The sequence below is a fragment of the Ostreococcus lucimarinus genome, chromosome 1 (assembly GCF_000092065.1).
Source record: "Ostreococcus lucimarinus CCE9901 chromosome 1, complete sequence".
Taxonomy (NCBI): domain Eukaryota; kingdom Viridiplantae; phylum Chlorophyta; class Mamiellophyceae; order Mamiellales; family Bathycoccaceae; genus Ostreococcus; species Ostreococcus sp. 'lucimarinus'.
The window spans coordinates 106,354-133,096 of record NC_009355.1 but is presented as its reverse complement, the minus strand read 5'-3'; the positions used below and the strand labels follow the sequence as shown (position 1 = coordinate 133,096).

General features: G+C 59.9%; 10 protein-coding genes across 10 annotated transcripts; 5 read left to right on the top strand and 5 right to left on the bottom strand.

Annotated features, from left to right (window-relative positions):
• Positions 1-555: 555 nt before the first annotated feature.
• CLPB2 (chaperone, Hsp100 family, ClpB-type) lies at positions 556-3,341 on the top strand (the record flags this gene model as incomplete). The annotated part of the gene is made up of 2 exons (XM_001415704.1): positions 556-564; positions 855-3,341. The coding sequence occupies 2 exons, from the start codon at positions 556-558 to the stop codon at positions 3,267-3,269; spliced, it is 2,424 nt and encodes an 807-aa protein (XP_001415741.1). The 3' UTR covers positions 3,270-3,341.
• Positions 3,342-4,497: 1,156 nt separating this feature from the next.
• On the bottom strand, positions 4,498-5,340 carry OSTLU_92062 (predicted protein; the record flags this gene model as incomplete). The annotated part of the gene is made up of 1 exon (XM_001415360.1): positions 4,498-5,340. A coding segment is annotated over one exon (843 nt), but the record flags the coding sequence as incomplete, so codon positions are not given.
• A 143-nt stretch (positions 5,341-5,483) lies between these two features.
• Positions 5,484-6,656, top strand: OSTLU_92061 (predicted protein; the record flags this gene model as incomplete). Its single annotated transcript, XM_001415703.1, has 1 exon — positions 5,484-6,656. One exon carries the CDS (start codon positions 5,484-5,486, stop codon positions 6,654-6,656), a length of 1,173 nt encoding a protein of 390 aa, XP_001415740.1.
• A 51-nt stretch (positions 6,657-6,707) lies between these two features.
• OSTLU_9576 (predicted protein) lies at positions 6,708-7,007 on the bottom strand (the record flags this gene model as incomplete). The annotated part of the gene is made up of 1 exon (XM_001415359.1): positions 6,708-7,007. A coding segment is annotated over one exon (300 nt), but the record flags the coding sequence as incomplete, so codon positions are not given.
• A 69-nt stretch (positions 7,008-7,076) lies between these two features.
• On the bottom strand, positions 7,077-7,652 carry OSTLU_6786 (predicted protein; the record flags this gene model as incomplete). Its single annotated transcript, XM_001415358.1, has 1 exon — positions 7,077-7,652. A coding segment is annotated over one exon (576 nt), but the record flags the coding sequence as incomplete, so codon positions are not given.
• A 305-nt stretch (positions 7,653-7,957) lies between these two features.
• On the bottom strand, positions 7,958-10,293 carry OSTLU_28677 (predicted protein). The gene has a single exon (XM_001415357.1). The coding sequence runs from the start codon at positions 10,153-10,155 to the stop codon at positions 7,987-7,989; it is 2,169 nt and encodes a 722-aa protein (XP_001415394.1). The 5' UTR covers positions 10,156-10,293; the 3' UTR covers positions 7,958-7,986.
• A 721-nt stretch (positions 10,294-11,014) lies between these two features.
• Positions 11,015-21,817, top strand: OSTLU_28676 (predicted protein; the record flags this gene model as incomplete). The annotated part of the gene is made up of 1 exon (XM_001415702.1): positions 11,015-21,817. One exon carries the CDS (start codon positions 11,015-11,017, stop codon positions 21,815-21,817), a length of 10,803 nt encoding a protein of 3,600 aa, XP_001415739.1.
• A 668-nt stretch (positions 21,818-22,485) lies between these two features.
• OSTLU_40257 (predicted protein) lies at positions 22,486-24,099 on the top strand (the record flags this gene model as incomplete). Its single annotated transcript, XM_001415701.1, has 1 exon — positions 22,486-24,099. One exon carries the CDS (start codon positions 22,486-22,488, stop codon positions 24,097-24,099), a length of 1,614 nt encoding a protein of 537 aa, XP_001415738.1.
• A 337-nt stretch (positions 24,100-24,436) lies between these two features.
• On the top strand, positions 24,437-24,844 carry OSTLU_92060 (predicted protein; the record flags this gene model as incomplete). Its single annotated transcript, XM_001415700.1, has 1 exon — positions 24,437-24,844. The coding sequence occupies one exon, from the start codon at positions 24,437-24,439 to the stop codon at positions 24,842-24,844; it is 408 nt and encodes a 135-aa protein (XP_001415737.1).
• A 390-nt stretch (positions 24,845-25,234) lies between these two features.
• On the bottom strand, positions 25,235-26,191 carry OSTLU_3538 (predicted protein; the record flags this gene model as incomplete). Its single annotated transcript, XM_001415356.1, has 1 exon — positions 25,235-26,191. A coding segment is annotated over one exon (957 nt), but the record flags the coding sequence as incomplete, so codon positions are not given.
• Positions 26,192-26,743: the final 552 nt, after the last annotated feature.

The window sequence follows — 26,743 nt, the reverse complement described above, 5'->3', positions numbered from 1 at the left end:
GAGCCTCGCGTCCCTCTCCGAGCCGTTGACGCCCGCGCGCCCTCTCGGCGACGCGCCGGCGCCGCGATGTCCCGTCTTTCCGCGCGCGCGCGCCGCGGACGTCGACGGTTCGCTCGCCCGCGCGCGTCGCCGCTCGGGCGTCGCGTACGCGTCCGTCTCCATCGCGCGCGGCGTCGCCGTGTCGCGCCGTCGCGCCGTCGCGCGGGCGTCGACGCGACCGGTTTCGATCGAGGTTCGAAAAACGCGCGTTCGATCGACGGCGCCAGGTTCGCGAGTTTCGCGCGGTGGTTTCAAATCCAGGGTCGAACGCGCCCGCTCGAGCGTTTGGGTTTTCGCCCGGCGGCGGCGCGCGATCGACGCCACTTTGTCGCCGCGCGACGCGCGCGCGCGCCGAACGCTCGGTAACGCGCGAACGACGTCATGCTCGCCGCGATGCGCGCCGATTTCGCGGCGCGGGACGCGAGGACGCAGCGCGCGGTGACGCTCGCGACGCTCGGGACGACGGTGGCGTTTTTAATCGCGCGACAGCGCGCGATACGCGCGGCGATCTCGAGCATGCTCGCGGTGCGTCGACGACGCGAGCGCGCGATTTGAACGCTGTGCGAGCGCGGACGAGGCGCGGGAGGGGCGCGCGCGGTGGGAAGGCGCGGGGGTAGGGGGCGATCGGAGCTTCCGCGAGGTTCCGCGGGTCGAGCGGGACGCGGCGCGAGCGCGGCGAGGGGTAGGGGAGCGCGAGGAGGCGCGGGAGAGAGAGAGAGAGGCGCGGGAGAGCGCGCGCGAGACGCGCGGTGGCGCGACGCGGCGCGTGGACGCGAAGACTGACGATGTCGCGACGCGCGGTTTACGACGCGCAGGGGGCGGCGAATGCGTTCGCGGTGGACGACGCGGCCAAGCCGAGCGTCGCGAGCGCGAGAGAGGATGCGCAGATCGCGATGATGCGGCAGATGCAGCAACAAATGCAGCAAATGCAGCAGCAGCAGAACGGTGCACAAAATCCCGAGGACGAGGAGTTGAGCGCGCTCGAGCGGTTTTGCACCGACGTGACGGATGAGGCGCGTCGAGGCCTTCTCGACCCGCTCGTCGGTCGCGAGGAGGAGGTGCGACGGTTGATTCACATCTTGTGTCGACGAACGAAGAACAACCCCGTGTTGCTCGGGCAGTCTGGGGTCGGTAAGACGGCCATCGTCGAGGGTTTGGCGCAACGCATCGTCAACGACGACGTGCCGCAGGCGCTGCGAGGGGCGAAGCTTCTCGAAGTCGACCTCGGCGCCGTCGGCGCGGGGTGCCAAATGCCCGGTGAATTTGAAGAGCGCTTGACGATTATCGTGCAAGAAGTCGTGGACGCGACGGCCAAGGGACCGGTGGTGTTGTTCATCGATGATATTCACAATCTTTGCCCGGCGCCGCCGATGAATAACAACGGAGCCGCGATTCTCAAACCCGCCCTCGGGCGAGGCTTGCTTCGGTGCGTCGGCGCGACGTCGGCGGACAAGTTTAAGAAGACTATCGAACAAGATGCCGCGTTAGAGCGCCGATTCCAGCAGGTTCCGGTGGAGGAACCAAACGTAGATGATACGGTGAGCATTTTGCGGGGACTGCGACCGCGTTACGAGCAGCATCACAACATCGCCATCAGCGAAGGCGCTCTCTTGGCGGCGGCGCAGTTATCCGCGCGCTACGTCTCCGGACGCCAGTTGCCGGATAAGGCGATCGATTTGCTCGATGAAGCCGCGGCTGCGGTGCGTATGATGAAGACGCATAAGCCAGACGGCTTGGACATGGCGGACCGCAAGATTGCGCAGCTTCAAAAGGAGCGCGATCAACTCTTGCGCAAGAACGCGGGCGAATTGGCCAAGGCGGGGACTTCCAACGTCGCCGCCGCCGAGCTGCAGAAGATTGCGGCCGCGCTTAGCGTGGAGAAGAAGGCTCGCAAGGAGATGCAAAGCAAGTATGACACGGAGCGTCGCATTCAAGACGAGTACCGTCGCGCGTACGCGAACAACTCTTTCATCAAGCGCAAGGTTGAAAACGCCAAGATGAAAATCGCGCAGGCGACCCAAGCCGAGGCTGGATCCGTGCTCGCCGCCGAGCTCGGGCGCGCTCAAGCTGAATTGAAAAAGCTTGAACAGCAAGTCAAAACGACGGAAGATGAACTCACCGCGGCTGAGGCAGCCGTGCTCGAACTCAAAGACGGCGGCGCCATGATGCGCGAAGAAGTCACCGACAACGACGTCGCCGCCGTGGTGAGCCGTTGGACGGGTGTGCCTGTCGCCAAGCTTGTGTCGAGCGAGAAGGCCAAGCTGTTGCAACTCGAGGCCGAGCTTCATCAGCGCGTGATCGGACAAGAAGCCGCGGTGACGTCTGTCGCGGAGGCGGTGCAGCGATCTCGAGCCGATCTCGCCGATCCGAACGGACCGGTGGCGTCCTTCATGTTCCTCGGCCCGACTGGTGTGGGTAAGACGGAGCTCGCCAAAGCCTTGGCGAGCTATTTGTTCAACTCCGACACCGCTCTGGTGCGTCTTGATATGAGCGAATACATGGAGAAGCACTCCGTCGCGCGCTTGATCGGCGCCCCTCCGGGCTACGTGGGCTACGACGAGGGCGGTATGTTGACGGATGCGGTCCGTCAAAAACCGTATTCGGTCGTGTTGTTTGATGAAATTGAAAAGGCGCACGTGGACGTTTTCAACGTCTTGTTGCAACTTCTGGATGAGGGCCACGTCACCGACACGCAAGGTCGCAACGTGTCTTTCCGTAACTGCTTGATCATCATGACTTCCAACTTGGGTTCGGATGAGATTTCCTACGCCAACAAGCGTCGCAACAAGGTGAACGTCAAGGATGCGGTCATGCAGCACGTTCGCTCGCACTTCCGCCCCGAATTCGTCAACCGTCTCGACGAGTTTATTGTTTTTGAGCCGTTGACGCACGCCCAAATCGAAGAGATTGTGCAGTTGCAAACGAAGAAGTTGTCGCAGCGCATCGACACCCAGCGCATGAACCTCTCGTTGGACAGAAGCGCCATCGAGCACTTGGCGCGACAAGGATACGATCCGGCGTACGGTGCGCGTCCGGTGCGTCGGGCGATTCAACGAGAACTCATTCAGCCCTTGGCTAATGCGATGTTGCGAGGTGTGTTCAACGAAGACGACACAATCCTTGTCACGGCGGACCGCCAGGGTATTTGCCTTTCCAACGGTCCGAAGATTGTGCGCGAGGTTTACGACATCCACGCGCAAGACTCCGAAGATGAGTCCGCCAACTTATAGAGATCACTCGAAGTCACTCTAGGCACACACTAATAAGCGATTGTTGTTTGATTCTTTCCATTACATGAAAAATTTATCTTGATTATTCGTTGCGGTGAAGCGTTTTTCATCCTCCGTTGTCAAAATCAGTCGCGTCTCAATCGCGTGAAAGCGATCTTTGAGACGAAACGTCACGTGTGTTCTCAACTTCGGACTACGCACTCGCGTGGTAACGGTTCGTATCTTGATAAATGACCGCGGTTTTAAAGCTCAGTCTTGTCCGACGCCGCGATGAGGTCGTTGAGGAGCTTGTTCGCGCGGTTTATGACGGCTTGGCGCTTCTTCCACGCTTGCGTCTTCGCGTTGAACTCCTTTGTCGCCGCCTTCATCTCCTTCTTGATTTCGTTCAACTCGGCAGTCTTTTCCTTCAACTCGCTTTTGAGTTCAGACTTCGACTTACCGTCCATCTTCTTCAAGAATTCGACTTCGTTCTTCGCGCACCCCTTCTTCGTCGCCGCGTCGCACAACGGCTTATCCAGCGTCTTCGTCACGAACGACTTCAACGCGTCGTAATCCCGTCCGCCCTGGTAATCCTTACCCTTCTTATCCCCCGCCGGGTAATACTTTATCGTCGGGTATCCCTTCACTCCAACCTTTGCGCACGTTCCAGATCCCTCCGCCGTGCAATCCACGTCGACGATCATCACGCTCGCGCTGTCCTTGTAATCCGCCCCAAGTCGATCCCACGCCGGTTTCATCGACTTGCAGTGTCCTCACCACGGCGCGAGGTACTTCACGAAGACGTGTTTCCCCGAGTTCATCACCTCGCGATCGAAGTTCGCGTCCGTGCCGACGAACGCGCTCGCGTCGGCGCCCGCGACGAGCGCGAGCGTCGCGAACGCCATCGCGACGACGCGCGCCATCGTCGCCATCTTTCGACGAATGCGGCGTCGACGACGCGCGTTCGCGCTCCGCGAGTCGCGCGCGAGCGTGCGCGAGCCGTGCGCGCGCGAGTGCGAGTCGTGCGCGAGCGCGCGGCGACGACAGACGCGCGGGCGCGGCGCGGAATGGCGATCGCGATCGAGCGCGCGATTCGAGAAACTTCGACAGTCAGAGCGCGGCGAATCGAACGAGGATCGGATCGGACTCGAACGAACGGACGAGCGCGAGAGATGAGCGATGGATGCGAAAGATGCGAACGCGACACGTGCGATGCGATGGTATTGTACAACAGGAATGGAGACGGTGATCACGCGACGGCGACGCCGGGAACAAAGCCGCCGCCGACGCGCTCGCGAAACGAAAAACTCTGCACGTCGTGGTTCTGCATCGAACGCCCGGTCGCGGCGGTGAAACCGACCCAGGCGCGACCGTTGTCCAAGTCCATGAACGCGGCCAAGTTGATCGGCACCGTCAAGACGGGATCGGCGAGATCGTCGATGAAGACTTTCATCGTTCCTAAACCGTGCTTGTAGTCGCGCATCAAATCGAGCAGGTACGCGCCGCCGCGGAAACTCTTGTGCGACGCGTCCTCGGGGACAAAGTCTGGGTCGTAGACCACGCGCACGACGTGACGCTCACCGTCGGATAAATTCGGCACCGTCACGCTCGTCCCGATCGCCGCGTCGTGCGTCGCCAACGCCGGCGCCTTCGCGCCGCGCGTCATAACCGCCACGTGGTTATGATACGGGTCTCTCGAATGCGCGTCGTGAAACGTGTCGAACTCCACCGCGACGCAGTTCACGATCCCCCCGTACCCAATCTGTCCTCCTCCCCCCCCCAGCGCCCTTCCATCGGCGTTTTGTATCACAAACGCCAATCCGTCGCCGCCTCTTCGCGAGCACGTCGCCGGCGCGTGGTCCACCCCCTCGCACGGCACCTCCACGTTCGCGGGCGTCGTGATCGCGAACGCGAACTCCGCCACGAATCCACCGCCGACGAGCTGTTTGCTCGTCGCGAACGCGCTTCCCGCCGCGTTCGCGCGCGCGGGCGTCACCCGCAGCGCGTGCGCGTCGCTCGCCTCGCTCGACTTGGCCGGCGCGGCGACGCCCTGGAACGTCCACGACGTCCCCGTCTGCGCGAAGTCGCGCACCGCGACGTCGGCGGCGACGCGCGACGCGCGCGCGAGCGTCAGCAGCGCGGCGAGCGCGACGCCGCGCGCGCGATGCGGCCGCGGCATCGCGCCGGCCCGGCCGGGCGCGATGTGCGGCACCGCGCGGCGCGCGGCGCGGCGCGATGGCGCCGAGCGCGCGCGCGACGGCGATGGCGATCGAGCTCGATCGATTGCTCGGCGCGCGCGACGACGCGAGCGGGACGCGCGCGGTGCGGAGCGTCGAACACGCGCCGGACGTGTCGCGAGCGGCGCTGTTCGGAACGACGCGAGGCGACGAGAACGCGTCGCGAATGCCGGACGCGTTTTACGCGTGCGGCGACGCGCTGGTGATGTCGCACGACGCCGTCGTGGGCGTGCGCGAGGCGTCGGCGAGGCGATGGGAGGGCGACGACGACGACGCGGATTTCGACGCGGCGGCGACGGCGCTGTGCGCGAACGGCGATCACGCCACGGCGTGGAACGCGCGAAAGAGAACGATGAAGGCGCGATTCGACGGCGTCGAGAAGATGAGCGCGCGCGAGCGGGACGGATTGGTGGAAGGCGCGCGCGATGAGTTGGCGTTTGCGCGCGCGGTGCAGAGTCGATTTCCAAAGGCGCCGAGCGCTTGGGCGCACCGGCGATGGGTGATCGACGCCGCGCGCGCGGCGGTGATTGGTGATGGGTCGAAAAAGGACGCGTGGGCGCTAGAAACGTTTCGAGAAGAGTGCCGGGCGTGCGACGCGGCGGTGTTGAAGAAGAGATTGAATTACGCGGCGTGGTCGCATCGCGCGTGGGCGCTGCGGCGCCTTTTGCCGAACCGTCGGGAGTTGTTAGATCAAGAGCTCTGTGAAAACGAACGCCGCGTGCGAACGAGCGTGAGCGATCATTGCGCGTTGCACTACCGGTCGCACATCGTCAAGCGCGCGTTGGGCGCGCGGCCGGCGGATCGTCGTTCGATTGTACTCTATGAAGACGAATTGTCGCGTCACCTCATACGCCAATACCCGGGACACGAGGCGCTGTGGTCGTACTACAGATTCGTGTTCGACACGATGATTTGTGCGTTTCCACGCGATGGCGACGTTTTTGCGAGCATTAAATCGTTTATCCACGAACAGTGCGACGTCGACGAGATCGTTAGAGTAGATCCAGCTCGGGCGGAACGCGACGCGCCGACGCAACGTCGCCTCGCACTCGCATTCGAGATTTGGATGAACGTCAGAGTAGCGCGCGAGCGTGGTGAAAGTGTGGTCATCAAGCACACACGGGCGACGAATGGAAGCACGGTGGAGGTGGAATCAAAAGCGCGCGTTTAGCGATAGGAACTGTTTTGTAAAATAATTGTCTCAATGGCCCGCGAAATCAACAACGGCGTCGCGCAAGAGCTTAGGCTTGTAACCGATCACTTCGTTGACTTCTTTGCCGTCCTTGTAAAACTTGAAAGTCGGCATGGCCTCGATGCCCAACTCCTTGGAGAGAGGCGCCAAATCCGCGTGCGCCGTGTCGAATTTCGCGAAGACGACATCCGGGTACTGATCGATGAGCTTGTCGACCTCCGGGGCGATTTGTCGACACTTGCCGCACCAGCTCGCCATGAAATCAACGACGACTGGCTTGGGTCCAGCGATCAAGGCGTTGAAGTCTGCGCGCGACGCGATGGGCGTGAGCTTGGCGGCGAAATCGCCGTTCGACGAACCGCCGCTTGAAGACGATCCCCCACTTGGCGCGCCAGCGTGTTGCTCGAAATACGTCTTGGACTTTTCAGGATCATCGATCATCGTGGGCGCACCGGGCGTCCATCCCGCCGGACACACCTCGCCGTGTTCCGCCGTGTACTGAAACGCTCGCACGAGCCGCAGCGTCTCGTCCACGCTCCGCCCCACGGGCAAGTTATTCATCGTGATCTGCTGCACGATCCCCTCGTCGTCGATGATAAACAGCCCTCTCAGCGCAATTCCTCGGTCTTCGAACAGCACTCCGTACTTGGCGCTGATCTCCTTCGTCCGGTCGCTCACGATCGGTATCCGCATCGCCCCCAAACCGCCTCGTTCGCGTTCCATCATCGTCCACGCCAAGTGCGAGTACTCACTATCCGTCGACACCGCTATCACTTTCGTGTTCAGCGCTTCGAATTCATCCGCGCGATCGTTAAACGCCGTGATCTCCGTCGGGCACACAAACGTAAAGTCGAGCGGGTAGAAGAACACCACGCAATACTTCCCGAGGTAATCGCTCAGCTTCACCCGGCCGAGATCGCCGTCGACGCACGCGGGAGAATCGAACTGCGGCGCGGGCTGGCCGATCTTCACCTCGGGCGAAGGGTAGCGCACGCGATTGTGCGCGTCGTCGGCGAATTCGCGCGCGATGGCGATGGCTGACGGTTGGGCGAACCGTCGCGCGCGAGACGACGCGCGCGGAACGCGCGTGGACGCGGTGACGTCGCCGAAGAGCGCGAACGTCGCGCGCGCGGTTCGCGCGGCAAATTTGTCGCCGGCTCGGCGGAACATGTCGGGCAAACGCGCGGTGGTGTGCGGATGACGGTGGCGGATGAGGGGGCCAGCGCGGACGGCGGAGACGCGCGTCGATAGTGGTAATACGTGATCGTTGCAATCGTGTGGTTGTGCTAAAGTTTCGACGTGCGTGGTATTAACGCGCCGGGGTGGCGCTGCCTTGGACGTAGCCGGCGCCGTTGAGCCACGGGAAGTTTTCGGTGCGCTTGGCCTCGAACGCGGCGATGTCGGCGTCTTGCTGCATCGTCAAGCCGATGTCGTCCAAGCCGTTGATCAAGCAGTGCTTGCGGAACTCGTCGACTTCGAATGGAATCTTCTCGCCGTTTGATCGAATGACGACTTGGTTCGGCAAGTCGATTTCGAGCTCTTGCTTGGCGTTGGCGTCCGCCATGAGCGTGTTCACGGTGGCTTCGTCGAGAACGATTGGCAACATGGCGTTCTTGAAGCAGTTGTTGAAGAAGATGTCGGCAAAGGCGGTGGAGATGATGCATCGAATGCCGAAGTCATTAATCGCCCACGGCGCGTGCTCACGAGAAGACCCGCAACCAAAATTGTTACCGGCGACCAAAATGGAGGCGTTGCGGTACGGCTCGTTGTTCAACACGAAATCCGGGCGTTCGACGCCTTGCTCGTCGTAACGCATTTCGTAAAACGCAGAGACTCCGAGGCCGGTGCGCTTGATCGTCTTCAAGAATTGCTTGGGGATGATCATATCGGTGTCGATGTTCTGAAGTTCCATGGCCGCGGCTACACCCTTCAAGGTGGTAAACTTGGCCATGCCGCCCGCGCCCGCCGGACCGTTGTCCTTCTTTTGCGGCGGCGGGGAAGTGACCAAGGCGTCCGATAAGAAGTCCTTGCTTTCGAGCTTACCCGGAGCATCTTCGCCGGTCAAGACAGCGCCAGAGCCGAGGGTGCGGACGTCGCAAAGCTTACCCGTGATGGCCGCGGCGGCAGCCATCGCCGGCGACATCAAGTGCGTGCGACCGCCGTTGCCTTGACGACCTTCAAAGTTACGGTTGGAGGTTGACGCGCAGCGTTCGCCCGGAAGCAACTTATCCGGGTTCATTGCCAAACACATCGAGCAACCGGGCTCGCGCCAGTCGAAGCCAGCTTCCTTGAGGATGACGTCCAAGCCTTCGGCTTCGGCTTGCTCCTTGACGATGCCCGAACCCGGGACGACCATGGCGTACACGTTGTCGGCAACCTTTCTACCTTTGGCCACCGCGGCGACCGCGCGCACGTCTTCGATGCGACCGTTCGTGCACGAGCCGACGAACACCTTGTCGACGACGACATCTTGCATCTTAGTGCCCGGGGTCAGACCCATGTAATCGAGCGCGCGTTGCATCGACTTGCCGCGCGCCTCGTCGAAGTCCTTCGGATCGGGAACGATGCCCGAAATCCCAACGACATCTTGCGGGGACGTCCCCCAAGTCACCGTGGGTTCGATATCGGACGCCGGAATAACGATCTCGCGATCGTACTTGGAATCCGCGTCGGAGGCGAGAGACTTCCAGTACTCGACCGCGCGATTCCACGTCTCCCCTCGAGGCGACATCGGACGACCCTTGAGGTACTCGAACGTGATCTCATCCGGGGCAATCATACCCGCGCGCGCCCCACCTTCAATGGCCATGTTACAAATACTCATTCGCGCCTCCATGGAGAGCGAGCGAATGGCTTCGCCCGCGAATTCAATCACGGAGCCGTTTCCGCCCGCCGTGCCGATGACGCCGATGATGTGCAAAATAATATCCTTACTCGTCACCCCATCTCCGAGCTTCCCATCGATCGTGATTCGCATATTCTTCGACGGCTTTTGCAACAACGTCTGCGTCGCGAGCACGTGTTCGACCTCGCTCGTCCCGATTCCGAACGCCAGCGCCCCGAACGCGCCGTGCGTCGCCGTGTGCGAGTCCCCGCACACCACCGTCGTCCCCGGCAGCGTGAACCCCTGTTCCGGTCCGATGATGTGCACGATCCCCTGTCTCTTATCGTCCATCCCGAAATACGTCACCCCAAACTCCTCCACGTTCTCCTCCAGCTGCAACACCTGCACGCGAGAGTCCATCTCCTTGATGAACGTCTCCGCGCTCTCGAACCCGCTCCGGTCGCTCGTGGGCACGTTGTGATCCACCGTCGCCAGCGTGTTATCCGGTCGTCGCACCGCCCGTCCCGCCGTTCGCAGCCCCTCGAACGCTTGCGGCGACGTCACCTCGTGTATCATGTGTCGATCGATGTACAGCAGCAGCGTCCCGTCGTCCTGCGTTCGCACGCGGTGGTCGTCGATGATTTTATCGTACATCGTCTGCCCCGCGTTCGCCACCGTCGCGCGTCGCGCCGTCGCGCGCGTCGCGCGTCGCGCCGTCGCGCGTCGCGCGCATCGCGCGCCGCCTCGCGTCATCGCGCCTCTCGCGTCCGCGACGCGCATCGTCGTCGTCGTCGCCATCGCGCGTCGTCGTCTCGCGCCGCCGCGACCCTATCGCGCGTCGGCGCGCGATCGCCGCGCCCGCGCGCGACGCGAAACGCGCGGCGTCGATCGCGCGCCGACGTCGACCCTCGATCGCGCGTCGACGACGACGACGACGTCGCGATCGGACCCGTCGCGCGAGGGGCGACGACGACGCGCGCGGACGTCGTAGTGTACCGACTCGAACGCCATGTGACGCGCGCGCGCGCGCCGCGATAAAACGGCGACCGACCGACCGACCGCGCGACGCGGATCGACCGCGGACGTCGCGCGCGGCGCCGCCGCGCGGCGCAGTGATCGACGCGCGTCGACGCCGACGCGCGCGAGCGCGATTCGAGCGACGCGGGCGATCGGAGCGACGCGACGCGACGAGGACGCGCGCGCGCGGGACGCGATCGGTCGGGTTTTGGATTAGTGGCGTCGTCGGACGCGCGCGATACGGGGAGACGCCGGGCGCGCGCGCGCGAGGATGGCGATCGTCGATCGCGGGGTGATGTCGACGCGCGCGCGCGGCGCGCTCGCGCTGGGGCGGCGGGAGACGACGCGAGAGGGAGGGAAGCGGCGCGGCGACGCGACGCGAGGGGCGAGCGCGAGCGACGCGCGGGCGAGCGCGCGCGGGAGGGCGTCGATGCGAGTCGGGCGCGTGGTGACGTGCGCGGGACGAGGGGACGAGCCGGGAGAGATCGGACGCGCGATGTTTGAAAACGGCGTCGGGACGGCGAGTTTTCGCGGATACAAGCTCGTGGACGAGATAGTGCTCGAGCTCGAGGTCGGGGGGGGCGCGGAAGACGAGGACGAAGAGCGTGAAGTTCGGCGACCGGGGGCGGGGAGAGTTGGTATGGCTGGGTTCGACAGCGCGCCCGGGTTCGCGTCGTTCTCGTGGATGTCGGACGAGGCGTACGAAGAGTACGAAGAATCGCACGAGCACGAGCACGACGATGAGGATGGCGAGGGATGCGAGCGATGCGAACGATGCGAACGATGCGAACGATGCGAACGATCGAGCGATGCGAACGAAGTCGTGGCGCTTGGGATGAAGGCCACGACGAGTATTGTGAAGAAGACGGTAGAAACGACGTCCATCGTGCGGAAAAAAATACAACAGACATCCCTCGCGACGACGATGATGCGCGCGACTGAGAGATTCGATACCGAGACCAAGCTCATTTACGGTGGTATCGCGACGGCCGTGGCTCTTATCGGAGGTAAACACAGTTTTTCAGCCGATCGGCGCGCGGCGTCGCCGACTGTGCCGCAGGTGACGACCTCGATCGTGGCTGAGCGTCCAAAAAATGTGGTGAAAACGGCAACAGTCGCCCCGTTCGCTCAAAATTTACCAGCGGTAAATGCGACCTCGATGACTTTGCGTCACAATAATGCGCTTCCGCCAGTCGTTGCAAAAACCGCTGCGGTAGCTGGTATCGCGTCTGCGGCTGCAGTTGCCGCTGCGGCAATCGGCTTCGGTATCTCTCGCTCTGGCGTTGACGTGCAAAAAGTGCGATCCAAATTGGAACGTTTGCCCAGTCTTGCTCAGCCTTTGGAAAGCGATAGTAGCGCGGTGCGACGCTTAGAAGTACTGCGGCAGTCAATGATTCTGGAGTTTGAAACCGAAATCGAAAAGCTCGGCGCCATGAAGAAGGAGAAGAATGATAACCTCAAGACTCTGAACGACGACTTCAAGCGCCACATGAAGGATGTGCAAATCGATTCGCTTTCAAGCGCCGGCGCGGGAGGACAAAGCACCGAAGAACTTCAACGTGTGCTCGTAAAGATGAAAGAGGAGCACGAAACCGCCATCAAAGCAAACGAAGCTGCCTTCCACGCGCAAGAGGTTACGCTGAAGGGCAGCATCGAGAGGCTTGAGAAAGCGCTGAATATTGCTGAGGATGCTTTGCACGAAGCGAAAGAGGTGAACAAATCTATGGCGACGCGTCATGAAATCGAAATTAGAGCCGCGCGTGGCTTGATTCGCGCTGAACGCGAACTTGGAAGAAGTGAAGCAAGCAAGTATCGCGCATCACGTGACCTGCAGCGCATGCACCTGGCGACGCTTCGGTCAGAATTGGCTCTTGCGAAGGTCACCTCTGGAGAACGCCTGTCATTCCTCGAAGATCAACTGAAAGCGATTTGTGCGTCTTATAGCGAGAGAATTGTGAAAGAGCGGGCCGATTTTGCCGCCACGCTCTCAAAAGTACGGGAGCCGGTGGCGGGACTGATTCAAGACAGTGACTCGACGACTCAGGACGAGTTCCTTTCGAAGATTGCCGAAATACGTGCCGAGGCTGAAGTTGAAATTAGCTCTCTCGTGGCCAAGTACGACAGCGCGATGCGCGGTGCCGCTGGGGAGCGACGAGCGCTAAAGGCGCTTCTTGATTCGGAGATGAACAAGGCCAGTCCTGGACGCAACATCGAGCGCGGCGCTCCAGTTGAGCGCGCCGATCCAGTCACATCGGTTGTCGATGTAAGCGCTCAAGCGAACGATGCCATTCGTGACGCGCAGATCCAGTTTGAACAGCGCGTGGTTGCTCTGAAGAAGGCGCACAGCGAAGAGATCGAACGAGTCAAGGCGAGTAACGCCTCAAAGCCGAGCCAGAGCGCGCTGAGCGTCGATCAATTCAACGCGGCACTCCGTGAGGAGCAGCTTAAATTTGAGCAGCGCGTGGTTGCTCTGAAGAAGGCGCACAACGAAGAGATCGAACGAGTCAAGGCGAGTAACGCCTCAAAGCCGAGCCAGAGCGCGCTGAGCGTCGATCAATTTAACGCGGCACTCCGTGAGGAGCAGCTTAACTTTGAGCAGCGCGTGGTTGCTCTGAAGAAGGCGCACAACGAAGAGATCGAACGAGTCAAGGCGAGTAACGCCTCAAAGCCGAGCCAGAGCGCGCTGAGCGTCGATCAATTTAACGCGGCACTCCGTGAGGAGCAGCTTAACTTTGAGCAGCGCGTGGTTGCTCTGAAGAAGGCGCACAACGAAGAGATCGAACGAGTCAAGGTTTCAAAGAAATCTCAGGTCGCGGTATCTCCGGTCGAAATGCGAAACGACGTGGACGTTGACGCAGTTCGTGACGAAGCTGTGCGTGGAGTTGCGGGCGAGCGTCGTGCGCTCAAGTCGATGTTCGACTCTGAGATGCGCAAAGCGAGCGAGCGAACTTTGACGCGGCTTCAAAGTGAAGTTGCCATAAGCGAAGTTTCGAGTAGCAAGAAGATGAACGACGCCATTCGTGACGCGCAGATCCAGTTTGAGCAGCGTGTGGTTGCTCTGAAGAAGGCGCACAACGAAGAGCTAGAGCGCCTTAAAAGGAGCGCGACGAAGGATGACGCACCAGCCAAAATAAAAGCCCTCGAACAGGCGCATCAGATGGCGATACAGACTACAGCCGCTGCTCACGCGACAGCATTAGAAGACGCACGTAGAGAGTCGGATAGAAGAGTCACGCAAGCGGAGGATCGCGCACGTGACGCTATCTCCAAGTTGAACGAGAGTGAAGCGTCAAAAGCTCAGCTTCTCGCACAGTTTGAAGCCGAGCGCATCAACGTTAAATCGAATCTTGCTTCAGAGCAGGACGCGGTAAAACAGGATGTAACTACGCTCAAGGAGATGTATGATGATATGCTCGTTCGAGCGGTTGCTGAAATCCAGTCGCTTGCTGAAGCTAGCAAGGTACAACTCGAGTCAGCTCTTAAATCCACAACTGGAGAACGTAACGCGATGTACAAAATGATGCGCGCCGAGGCGGTTAAGAGATTGAACCAGTTTGACGCTAACGAAGAAATCATAGATCTCAAGAAGCAGCTGTCTGAGAACATGGCAATTGCCGAGGAGCAGCTCGTCGAGGCCGTCGCTGAGCTCAAGGCTGAGAACGAACAGCTGGAGGCTTCATTGCGCGCATCGTCCAGCTCAACTGCCGAAGCAAGAGTTCAGCTGAACGACGCCATTCGTGACGCGCAGATTCAGTTTGAGCAGCGCGTGGTTGCTCTGAAGAAGGCGCACAACGAAGAGATCGAACGAGTCCGGGCGGCCAGTAAGGCCAGCACCCACGCTGTGGAATCTCCTGCATACTGGGAGAAAAAGATCAAGGACGTTGAGCTCATGAAGGATGCACAGCTGAAGCAGCTCAGGCAGTCGTACGAACAAAAGATTGCGGATTTACAAGCCTCATCCAGCTCGAGTAGTAGCAAAGATGTGGACGCGCAGGTCGCCGCGCTCAATAAGCAGTTGGAAGATGCGCAAAAAGAACGCGAAGAGGCAGTAAAGCGCGCGGTAGCGGAAATCGTTGCTGATAAAGACCGGCTGCAAGCCGCGGTTGACGCTGCAAAGTCGCAGCTCGACGCGTCCCTGTGCGAGCTCGAAGAGCTGAAGGCTTTAATCAAATCAGACACACCGGGCGTGGACGTGTCGGCGGAGATTACGGAGCTCCAGCGGCAGCTGCGCGAGCGAACCGAAGTTGAGCGTGATCTCCGAAATCAGATAGCATCCGCACAGCAGACCGTCAAGTACACTTCGCCGGAAAGCATTACTTACAAATTCGAAGACACGTCTAGAAAAACACCGGAAAACACTGCGAATGTTAACGCGCTAGAGGCCAAGATCAGCGCGCTCGAGTCGCAGCTGACGGAAATGCAGAAGACCAAGCGAGAGTATGACGCGAAGATTGAGTCACTCAAGGCGTCTGCACGCGCGGCGCCCGCCGTGCCCGCGGCGACGACCGCTGGGAGCGACGAGTCAGCGGCGAAGGATGCCATGATCCTGGATCTCAAGAAGCAGCTGTCTGAGCAGTCGTGGCGTTTGCAAGAGCAAAAAGCCATCGCCGAGGAGCAGCTCGTCGAGGCCGTCGCTGAGCTCAAGGCTGAGAACGAACAGCTGGAGGCGTCATTGCGCGCGTCGTCCGGTTCACCTGTGGACACGAGCGCTCAAGTGAACGACGCCATTCGTGACGCGCAGATTCAGTTTGAGCAGCGCGTGGTTGCTCTGAAGAAGGCACACAACGAAGAGATCGAACGAGTCCGGGCGGCCAGTAAGGCGAGCACTACGACCGGTGTTTCTGACAGAAGCGCCGAAATCGACGCCCTCAACAAGAAGCTGCAGGATGCCGAAAACGATGCCGAAGAGCAAGTTGAGGCGGCTGTCGCGACGATCCTCGCTGATAATGCCAAGCTGCAAGCGGCGGCGGCGGCCGAGAAGGCGCAGCTCGACGCATCGCTGCGTGAACTCGAGGAGCTCAAGGCATCAATGTCCAAGGCGTCTGGTAGTGATGGTCTCTCGAGCGTCGTGTCCGACCTGCAGGCGCAGCTCTCCAAGCGCTCGTCGATCGAACTCGAACTCCGAGGTCAAGTCGACGCGGCGAAAGCCGAACTTCAGTCGCTCAAGACTGCGTCGAAGAACGGTGTGAAGTACACACTTCCGCAGTTTATCAAGTACACATTCGAGGGCGGTTCCACGGACGACAAGCTGATGAAGGCTCAGCAGGCCAAGATCAGCGCGCTCGAGTCGCAGCTGACGGAAATGCAGAAGACCAAGCGAGAGTATGACGCGAAGATTGAGTCACTCAAGGCGTCTGCACGCGCGGCGCCCGCCGTGCCCGCGGCGACGACCGCTGGGAGCGACGAGTCAGCGGCGAAGGATGCCATGATCCTGGATCTCAAGAAGCAGCTGTCTGAGCAGTCGTGGCGTTTGCAAGAGCAAAAAGCCATCGCCGAGGAGCAGCTCGTCGAGGCCGTCGCTGAGCTCAAGGCTGAGAACGAACAGCTGGAGGCGTCATTGCGCGCGTCGTCCGGTTCACCTGTGGACACGAGCGCTCAAGTGAACGACGCCATTCGTGACGCGCAGATTCAGTTTGAGCAGCGCGTGGTTGCTCTGAAGAAGGCACACAACGAAGAGATCGAACGAGTCCGGGCGGCCAGTAAGGCGAGCACTACGACCGGTGTTTCTGACAGAAGCGCCGAAATCGACGCCCTCAACAAGAAGCTGCAGGATGCCGAAAACGATGCCGAAGAGCAAGTTGAGGCGGCTGTCGCGACGATCCTCGCTGATAATGCCAAGCTGCAAGCGGCGGCGGCGGCCGAGAAGGCGCAGCTCGACGCATCGCTGCGTGAACTCGAGGAGCTCAAGGCATCAATGTCCAAGGCGTCTGGTAGTGATGGTCTCTCGAGCGTCGTGTCCGACCTGCAGGCGCAGCTCTCCAAGCGCTCGTCGATCGAACTCGAACTCCGAGGTCAAGTCGACGCGGCGAAAGCCGAACTTCAGTCGCTCAAGACTGCGTCGAAGAACGGTGTGAAGTACACACTTCCGCAGTTTATCAAGTACACATTCGAGGGCGGTTCCACGGACGACAAGCTGATGAAGGCTCAGCAGGCCAAGATCAGCGCGCTCGAGTCGCAGCTGACGGAAATGCAGAAGACCAAGCGAGAGTATGACGCGAAGATTGAGTCACTCAAGGCGTCTGCACGCGCGGCGCCCGCCGTGCCCGCGGCGACGACCGCTGGGAGCGACGAGTCAGCGGCGAAGGATGCCATGATCCTGGATCTCAAGAAGCAGCTGTCTGAGCAGTCGTGGCGTTTGCAAGAGCAAAAAGCCATCGCCGAGGAGCATCTCGTCGAGGCCGTCGCTAGTATTCAGGCCTTTGCGTCTTCCGAGCTGGCGCAACGCGACGCTTCGTCTCGTTCAAGCGCTGGCGAGCGCCGCGCGCTGTATGCGATGATGCGAAACGAAGCGATAAAACAGTCCGCAGACGCTATGGTTGAGTTCACGGCTGAGGTAGCCACTGCCGAGGCTCAATCATCTATTTTCTGGGAACAGAAGATTCGTGAGGTCGAAGCAGCCAAGGATGCACAGATTGATCGGTTGAAGCAAGAGTATCAAGGTAAAATTGATGCGCTTCAATCTTCTACTGCGTGGGTGTCGAGTGACGACGATGAGATGAAGAAAATTAAAGCGCAGCTCGCAGCATCTAAGTCTAGCGAAAGTGAACTTAGAAAACGAGTCGAATCGACGAAAAAGGACCTCGAAGACCTCAAGCAAAAAAGTAAGGGTGGCATCAAGTACACGCTGCCTCAAACAGTGACATATAAGTTTACTGGCAACAAGGTAGATGCATCGCTAGAGAAGGAGCGCGACGCGCTTCAAGCGCAAGTCACACGCCTTGAATCCCAACTTGACGAGATGCAAAAGTCCAAGCGGCTCTACGAGCAAACTATCGCGAACATGAAATCGACGTCGAAAACGGACACAGAGACCGCTACGATTGATGACCAAGTTGCAGCTCTGAAGAAGCAACTCGCCGATGCCAACGAAAGCGCCGAACGAGAGCTTATCCAAGCCGTCGCTGAAATTCAGGCGTCAGCGGAGGCTGATCGAGTAGCGTTGGTTGCTTTGGTCAAGTCGGAAGCGGATGACCGCGTATCGCAGGAGTCAAAGCTCTTCCAAGAAGAAAAAGAGGCGCTGATCACGGCTCAGACTCTCGAGATCGAGACCCTGCAAAACGCCATGAAAACTTCTCTCGCGAGCGATGAAACTACAAAGGTAAAGCAAGCTGAGGACTTGTGGAAAGCAAAACTCGAAGAAGTTGAGAGGTCTGCGAAGATACAGGCTGATGAAATCGCCGCGGAGTACGAGGCGACAGTCAAGCGACTGGAACTTCAACTAGAAGAGGTTTCCGAAGGTTACGAATCGACGATAAAGAAGCTCAATAAGACTCTCAAGCGCACGGCGACGGAGACGGAAGCAGAGCTCAGGCTTGAAGTCACTGAGGCTCGCAAGGAGTTGGATGCGTTTAAACGCAAACAACAGCAAAAGCGTGAGAAGAGTGTAGTTAAGTACACCCTTCCCCAATCTGTCACGTACAAGTTCGAGGGAAGCACTGGCGAAGTCAAGCGTCTCAAGAAGCAGCGCGACGCGCTTCAAGAAAAGCTTGAGAAACTTGAAGCGGAGTTCGCTACGCAAGCTAAGAGGAGCAGCCCGGACGTGGAAAAGCATATCTTCGACTTGGAAGCGCAAATCAAAGCCGTCCGCGCTGAGCGTGATCAAGATGTGCTATCGGTCACGACAAGACTACAGTCTGAGAAGCTGGATTCCGAGCGACGACTAGAAAAGGAACTAGAAAAAGCTCGCAAGGGCATGCAAAAGGCTGAAGAGAAATACAAGGCTGTTTTGGACAAGGCGAAAGGCGATCGAGGTGGAATTTTTGCTAGCATCATCGGCGCTTCCCAGGGACAGGACGCGTCCCTTGATGCTGTAAATGCTCAGATCAAAGATCAAACTGTGCTGTTATCAGCTGCAGAGACTGAAGCACGCGATGCGCAAGAGCGCGAAGTCAAGCTTCGTGAGGAAATATCGCGTCTGACATTGGAGTTTGAACAAAAAAGTTCAGCTTCAGCGAATGAAATCGCGGCACTCAAAGCAGAGTTGAAGGACGCCGTCAGTAACGCATCTTCTACTTTTGCCGCCGAGAGTGAAACCACTGTCAAAGAGTACAAGCAACGCATCTCCGAGCTTGAGTCCAAGCTTAAAAGCGGCGATGATACCGTCGCAGCCATCGCCAAGCTCCAAGCTGATGCTCAAGAACAGCTCGCGGTAACCGTGGCGCGCCTGAACGAAGAGCGAGAACGTGCGGTTGCCGACGCAGAGACAAAGTATGCGCTCGATTTGGCGCGACTTACCGAAAACGCCTCGGCGTCGTTTGATGAGGATGACGAGATGACTGCTGCCGTCGCACAAATGCTTCGTAAAATGGCCAAGTTGGAGCAAGAACGTGACGCATGGCAATTCGACTCCGTTGCTTGGAAAGATCAAGCAAAGTCGTACGAAGCGAATGTGCGCAGTCTTGAATCCGAACGAGCAGATATTTTGGTCAAGTATCAAAATAGTCAGGCGATGTTGGGTTCTAGAATTTCTGAAATGAACGCGATGAAGGAAAAGCACAATGACGAGATCGTTCGCGCTGTCGCTCAAACAACGGCTGATGCTACTTTAGAATTCAACCAAAAGATTCAAGAAAGCAAGGAGCACACGCGAGAGGTTGAAGTTCTTCTCGCCGCGTTGCGCGAAGACTTCAAAGAACGCGTGCGAGACTCGGCGCAGCTAATGAACAAGCAACTCAAGTCACGCGAACGCGAACTTGAGAAGCAAATCAGACGTGCGCACAGGGATTATGCGGAACAGGCGAAGAAAATGGAGAATGTCCAGTATCGACTTGCGAGTGTTCAGGCCGACGAAGCGAATGTGCGCAGTCTTGAATCCGAACGAGCAGATATTTTGGTCAAGTATCAAAATAGTCAGGCGATGTTGGGTTCTAGAATTTCTGAAATGAACGCGATGAAGGAAAAGCACAATGACGAGATCGTTCGCGCTGTCGCTCAAACAATGGCTGATGCTACTTTAGAATTCAACCAAAAGATTCAAGAAAGCAAGGAGCACACGCGAGAGGTTGAAGTTCTTCTCGCCGCGTTGCGCGAAGACTTCAAAGAACGCGTACGAGACTCGGCGCAGCTAATGAACAAGCAACTCAAGTCACGCGAACGCGAACTTGAGAAGCAAATCAGACGTGCGCACAGGGATTATGCGGAACAGGCGAAGAAAATGGAGAATGTCCAGTATCGACTTGCGAGTGTTCAGGCCGAGTTTGCCGAAGCGGAGGCGAAATGGTCCCGTTCGATGCTTTTGATGAAGGAAGACTTCGAGCGAAGATTGAAATCCGAGCAAGTAACTCTCGCAGAGAAGATCGCCTTTTATGAGCAACGCGTTGGTGCACTCACTGATGAACTCGATGTCGCAAAGAAGCAATCTTCGTCATCGAAGGTGGTATCGGAAACCTCCGTTCAGCGCCCTCTCTTTGAATTCAACAAAGGCAAGGTTGCAGCTGAACGAGCCGCGCGCGAAGACGCCGAGCGTAAGCTTCGTGCGGCGCAAAGTGAAATGGTTACTTTGCGCGATCAGTTGCTTGCAGCGAAGGAAGAAGCTACGAAAGCGAAGGAAGATGCGGCGTTGGCGGCTGAAGAAGCGGCGTTGGCGGCTGAAGAAGCGGCGAAGACTTCCGCGCCTTCGCTCTTTGAACGTCTCTTCGGCGCGTCGAATCGCTCGATGAAGGAGACGAACGCGTCTACACCGACGGAGTCAGTCATACAGAAGAGCAAGCCCGCTCAATCGCCTAGCAAGGTTGCGACGCTCGAGCGTGATCTTGAAGCCGCCGTGAAGAAACTGAGCGAATTTAAGACGGCACAAAAGGCTGAAATCGAGGCGGTAGAGAAAGCAATGCGCATCGAATCCGAATCAAAGCTTAAGGCTTTGGAATCCAAAGTTTCTACACTCGAAAATCAGCTCGCAAACTCTGAGAAGATTGCGAACCAGAAGTTGGCGTCCGCGATGGAAGCTGCGAAGGCGGAGCGCGACCGTATGGAAAAGACTTTGCGCACTGAAATCGCGGCGGCAAAGAAGCTCACCGAGAGTGCCAAGCTCGCGGCACAGCGTGAATATATCGCGGCTCTGAGAGAGGCGGAAACCACAGCGAAGAAGGCGTTGCGCGATCAATTGGCCATCGCCGCCGCCGAACGCTCAAAATCTGAAGCGGCGCTTCGTGCGACGGCGAAGAAGGCGAATGATAAACTCAAGGCCAAAATTGCCAACTTTGAAAACATGCTCAACGATCGTGATCTGGAAATTGAAGCCAAATTCAACGCGCAGTTTGATAAGCTAGTCGTAGACTTCCGTCAAGAAGTTGAAACGCTTCAACGGGCTGTGCGCGACGCGGAAAAGCGCGCCGGGCAAACAGGCGGACCGCCGCAAATAGTCGAGAAGGTCGTCGAGAAGATTGTTGAGGTTGAAAAGATTGTTGAGAAGGAAGTTGCGACCTCGACCGGCAGACGTGGCGACGCTGACGCTTACGCCGAAGAGATAGCCAAAACTCAAGCGAGTCTCAAGGAACTTCGCGAGCGAAGCGAGATCGATATCGCCAAGCTTCGCGAATCGTACGAGGCACGACTGAGAGACACCATCGCGGCGAAGGACGCGGCGCTCAAAGCGAGTCGCGAAAAAGCGCTCAAAATCGTCGCGGAAGAAAAGTCTAAAGCCGAAAAGAGCCTCAGGCTTAGCGTCTCCGATCGAGAAAAGCAGCTCGAGGCCGACAGACTTGCGCTCGAACGTTCGTTTGAGCAGACGGCAACCGAACGCGATGAGTACGCCGTGGAGATCAAGCGCCTCCGCGTTTCCCTCGACGAGGCCAAAAAGCGTCTCCGCGACTTTGTGAACCTGAGCGATGAAGAACTCAAGGTTCTCGAAGAGTCCAAAAAAGTGGCCGGCGAACTCGACGATCTCAAATCCAAATACGCCGAGTCCATGGGTATTTCGGTTCAAGACGTCGAAGCCGAAGACGTCGTCAAATCGATGACCATTTCATCCCTGCGCAGCGTCATCACGCGCAAGACAAACACCAACGAAACGAAGAAAACCGCAGCCAGCGCGGTGGATTATTTCACGCAGCTCCTCGACATGTCGAACGAGGACAAGTAATCGCGAGCGCGTTCGCGAAGGCGACGGCTCTCCAGCGTGTAATAGCGTACACTCATTCTTTCACTCTCCACACGACGTCGCGCGCCCCATCGCGCGTCGCGCGCGTGCGCATTCGCATGGACGTCGTTCGCGTCGACGTCGCGCGCATCGCGCGCTCGAGCGCCCAGCGCGCGCGATGTTCCCGCGACGTCGTCGACGCCCTGCGTCTACCGCTCGGCGCCCCCGTGCGCGTGCGCCTGCGCAGACGCCCTCGCGCGGGCGACGGCGCGGACGAGGAGTTCGTCTTCCTGTGCGCGCTCGAGCCGTGGGACGAAAAGCCCGGGCTGTGCGCAGAAATCGACGCGAGCGTGCGCGAGGCAGATTCGGCGGCGAATGCGAATGCGAAAGAATTCGACGAACGCGACGCGTACGAGGGCACGATCGAGCGTTTAGACGCGAAACCGATCGCGTGTGAACGCGTGCGCGTGCGAGCGCCGGTGAGCGTGACGCCGGCGGCGCTCGAGCGAGGATTGCGAGAACGCGTCGTGCGCGTCGGCGCGTCGGCGTCGACGAGCGGCGGCGAACGCGAGCGCGTCGTCGTCGAACGCGTCGAGCCGAGCGTGCGAGGGAGCGACGATAGGAGCGTGACGTGGCGCATCACGGCGTCGACGGTGATCGAACGCGTTGAGATGCTCGGGGCGGATGAAGAGACGGGACGCGCGGCGAGCGGCGACGCGGCGGCGGCTCGAGCGGAGACGCGCGTCGTCGCGTGCGATGAAGCTTTGAACGCGTTGCGTCAAGCCATCGTGTGGCCGATGCGGTACGCGAGCGAAGCGCGAAGGCTCGGCGTGCGGTTTCCTCGAGGCTTACTTTTGCATGGACCGCCGGGTACGGGAAAGACGGAGGCGGTGCGCGCGGTGGCGGCCGAGGCGGGGGCGACGATTTTAGGGGTGAGTAGCGGGGACATCGTGGGCGCGTACGCGGGTGAGAGCGAGAAGCGTTTGCGTAAGATATTCGAACGCGCGCGGAAAGAGGTGACGAAGGGCGCGCCGTGCGTGATCATGATCGATGAGCTCGACGTGTTGTGTCCGACGAGGCAAGAAACGAGCGCGCACGAGACGAGAATCGTGGCGCAGCTTTTGACGTTAATGGACGGCGCAGGGGAGTCTGACGAGGTCGTCGTTCCCGTCGTTGCCACGACGAGTCGGCCGAACGCCATCGATCCTGCGCTTCGTCGACCGGGTAGATTCGATCGCGAGGTTGAGTTGTCGCTACCGAACGCGATGGAGCGCGCAGAAATCCTCAAACTTCACGCGAAGTCGATTCCGCTCGCCGACGATGTCGCGTTGGACATCGTCGCTTTCGATAGTAAAGGGTACAGCGGTGCAGATATCGCGGCGCTTTGCCGCGAAGCCGCGATGCGTGCGATTCAAAATCGACGCGAGGACGGCGACAGCGAGATGACGGTGTCGATGGCTGATTTTCAAGCGTCTCGCTCACGCGTGCGCGCGTCCGTCGTGCGTGGCGTCGCGATCGATTTGCCGCCGATCACGTGGGATGACATTGGCGGTTTAGCCGACGTTAAGAAGCGGCTTAGACAAGCGGTAGAGTGGCCGTTGCACCACGCAGACGCGTTCAAGCGTCTAGGCTTGCGACCGCCAAAGGGTATTCTTTTGCACGGACCTCCAGGATGCGCGAAGACCACGCTCGCGCGCGCCGCAGCCACGGCATCGGGCGCGACCGTTATCGCGCTTTCCGCCGCGGACGTGTTCAGCAAATACTTGGGCGAAGGTGAAAAGATTCTTCGCAGTACGTTTACCAAGGCGCGCAAGTCGGCGCCGGCGGTTCTTCTTCTCGACGAAATCGACGGTATGTGCGGATCTCGCGGCGACGGCGCGTCGGACGGCGCGCACGACGTCGCCACTCGCCTGCTTTCGGTGTTCTTGACGGAGATGGATGGGTTAGAGACCGCGCCCTCTACCGCGGGCGGCGTGCTCGTGATGGCGACGACGAACCGCCCGAAGAGTCTCGATCCCGCGCTCACGCGCCCAGGAAGACTCGATTTAGTGCTCGAGATTCCCCCACTCGACTTCATCGGTCGCGTAGAGGCGTTACGCGTCCACACCCGCGACGTCACGCTCGACGACGACGTCGATCTCGACGCGTTGGCTCGCGTCGCCGTCGGTTACACGGGCGCCGAGCTTCGTCACGTCGTCAAGGAAGCCGCGCTCGCCGCGCTTCGACAGGACATGAACGCCGCTCGCGTGCGCCACGAGCACTTTACGATCGCGTCGAAATCATAGTCATGCACCCAAACCATCGTCGCATCTAGCGTTGTAGCCGATAGAGCCTCGAATCCGTCGCGTTTCGACGGGCAGCCGCGCCGCCTCGATCCAGGGGAACGACCGCTGGTGGGACCCCGTCGCGTCACAATCGCGCGAATCATGACCGCGCCCGGCGACACCGATCCCGCACAGCGCGAGCGCAACGCGAGAGGCCGCAGTCTGTTCGTCTGGCACGTCGTCGTCGCGTGCGCAGCCTTCCTGACGTCCGCGAACGGCCGTAAAAACTAATCGCATCGCGCGGCGTCGGAAAAGTGTCGACGGAAAAGTGTCGGTCGGTGTCGCGTCGCGGGTTTCGATGTCGCACGAGCACGTCGTGGTCGTTCGGTTCAGCGAGACGGACGGACAAGGCGTGGTGTTCAACGGCAGTTATCCGGTGTACGCCGATTGCGCGTTCGACGCGTGGTTGGAGCGGGCGATGGGGAAAGACTGGGCGTGGACGTGCGGGCGAAGCGTGGCCGTCGCCGCGAGCAGCAAATGGAACTTTAAAAAGTCAGCCAAGTTTCTGGATCGGGTGCGGATCGCGTGTCGAGTGCCTCGGTGGGGAACGACGTCCTTTGACGTGGAGTACGTCGGAACGGTGGATGGGGGCGCGTGCTTCGATGGATTGGTGACGTACGTGTCCGTGGACGCGGAAACGCGGAGACCCACGCCGGTGCCGCGGGATTTAAAGGAAGCCCTGAGCGCCACGCGTTCGAAGATGTGAAGATGTTGTACTAACTACGCGTGAAATAATGAATATGATAAATGTGAAGTTTAGCGGCATCGCTCGCTAGCGGTCGCGCATGCATTCGAGCATGGCGGCGTGCCCGTATCGCGTGAATTCTTCGTACGTCATGTATCGATTTTCGCGCAAATTTTTCGATCCACGCACGATGGACATCACGGCGTCTAATTGTTCTTCGGACACGTGCCTGTGTCCACTTCGCAGCTGGTTCAAGTCGCCCACCAAACACTCGAGCTCGGTTTCGTCCAAAACGTTGTCTCGGTTGCGGTCGTAGCGTTGCCACAAGGAGCGCAGAACCTGCGCTGGAACGACTTCGGTGACGCGCGCCTGTTCGAGCAACCAGCTCCCAGCTTTTGGATTCCAAGGTGCCTCTTGAAACTCTTTCGACTGCATCTCCGCGAGTCGACTCGCTGCGCGGTCCCACGCGAACTCTTCGTCGCGGGCGGCGTTTTTGCGAGATCCGTCGCCGGCGCTCGCGCGGTACAGCTCTTCAGGCGACGCATCCGCACTCACGAGGAGTTTCACCTTATGCTCGTACATGACATCTATGAATGTAATGAATCTTCGCACCAGATCGAGTCTGTCTGAGCTCAAAGTCGGCACGTGCCCGACGCCTATGGAGTTGAAGATGCTCGCGAGGGCGGTGTAATCGGCGGCGCCCAGAGCGCTGTCACACAACTCGTTAAAATCAAAGTGAGCGATGCCACCACCCGCGCGCCGGACGTGCACGAGGCGTCCACCGATCGCTATTTGTAGCGGTTTGAACGAGCGCTCGCCCGCGAGCACTTGCAAGCGTTCGACCAGCCAACGCTCGCGCTCGGCTTCGTCGCCGCCGGATTTCCACATCGCTTGGTCCTCCTCACTCCGTGCGCGTCCAGTGAGACGATAATCGCGATCGCTCGCCATCTCGTGCACGATGCATCGTCTTTTAATTTCCGCTATGCACGGCAAAAACTGCGCGCGATTCAACCCATTCTTGTACAACTCATCCGGATGTCTGTTGCTCGTCGTCACCACCAGCACGCCCTCGGCCCAGAGATTTTCCAGCAGACGCTTGATGATCATCGCGTCCGCGACGTCGACGATTTGAAACTCGTCCAAGCACAGCACGCGCATCTTTCTCGCCAACGCCGACGCGTATTGACCCACGGTGTCCATGTTCTTATCCGAGTCCTTCAACTTGTGCAACTGCGTGTGCGTCTCGAGCATAAACGAGTGAAAATGCTCCCGACGCTTCTCCACGCCGTGTTCACCGTCCAGCGTGGCGTAAAACAAATCCATCACAAACGTTTTCCCGCTTCCCGGTCCCCCGTGCACGTACGCCCCCCCCTCTCCGGCTTCGACCTCGCGTTTCGCGCTCGCGTCGCCGCCGAGCCACCCCGCGAACGACCACCCTCCCCCCGCGCCCACCGCGCCGAGTCCTTCCCTCCGCCGCGTCCCTCTCGCGCGCCCTCCGACGACGTCCAGCGCTTTCAGCGCGTGTCTCTGCGCCTCGTCTTCGCGCACGACGCCCTCGGCGCACAGCCTCGCGTACGCCGCGCTCGCCGTCTCGCCCGCGCGCGTCAGCGCTCGAAAGTCCAGCCCGCTCCCGAGCGCCGACGTCGACGCCTCCGCGCCCGCGCGCGCGCGCGTCGACGTCCATCGTCGTCCATCGCGCGCGCGCGCGCGCGCGTCGCGCGCCGCGTCGCGCGCCGTCGAAATCGCGCGAACGACGCGCGCGCCGTCTTTCGCCCTCGCGCGCGGCATCTCGCGCGCCGCGCGCGTCGAATCCGCGTCGGCGTCGAGCGCGACGCGCGTCGCGCGACGCTCGACCGGCGCGCGCGCGCGCGCGCGCGAAGCCGCCCCGCGCGCGTCACTGCGGCGTCGCGGACGCGCCGA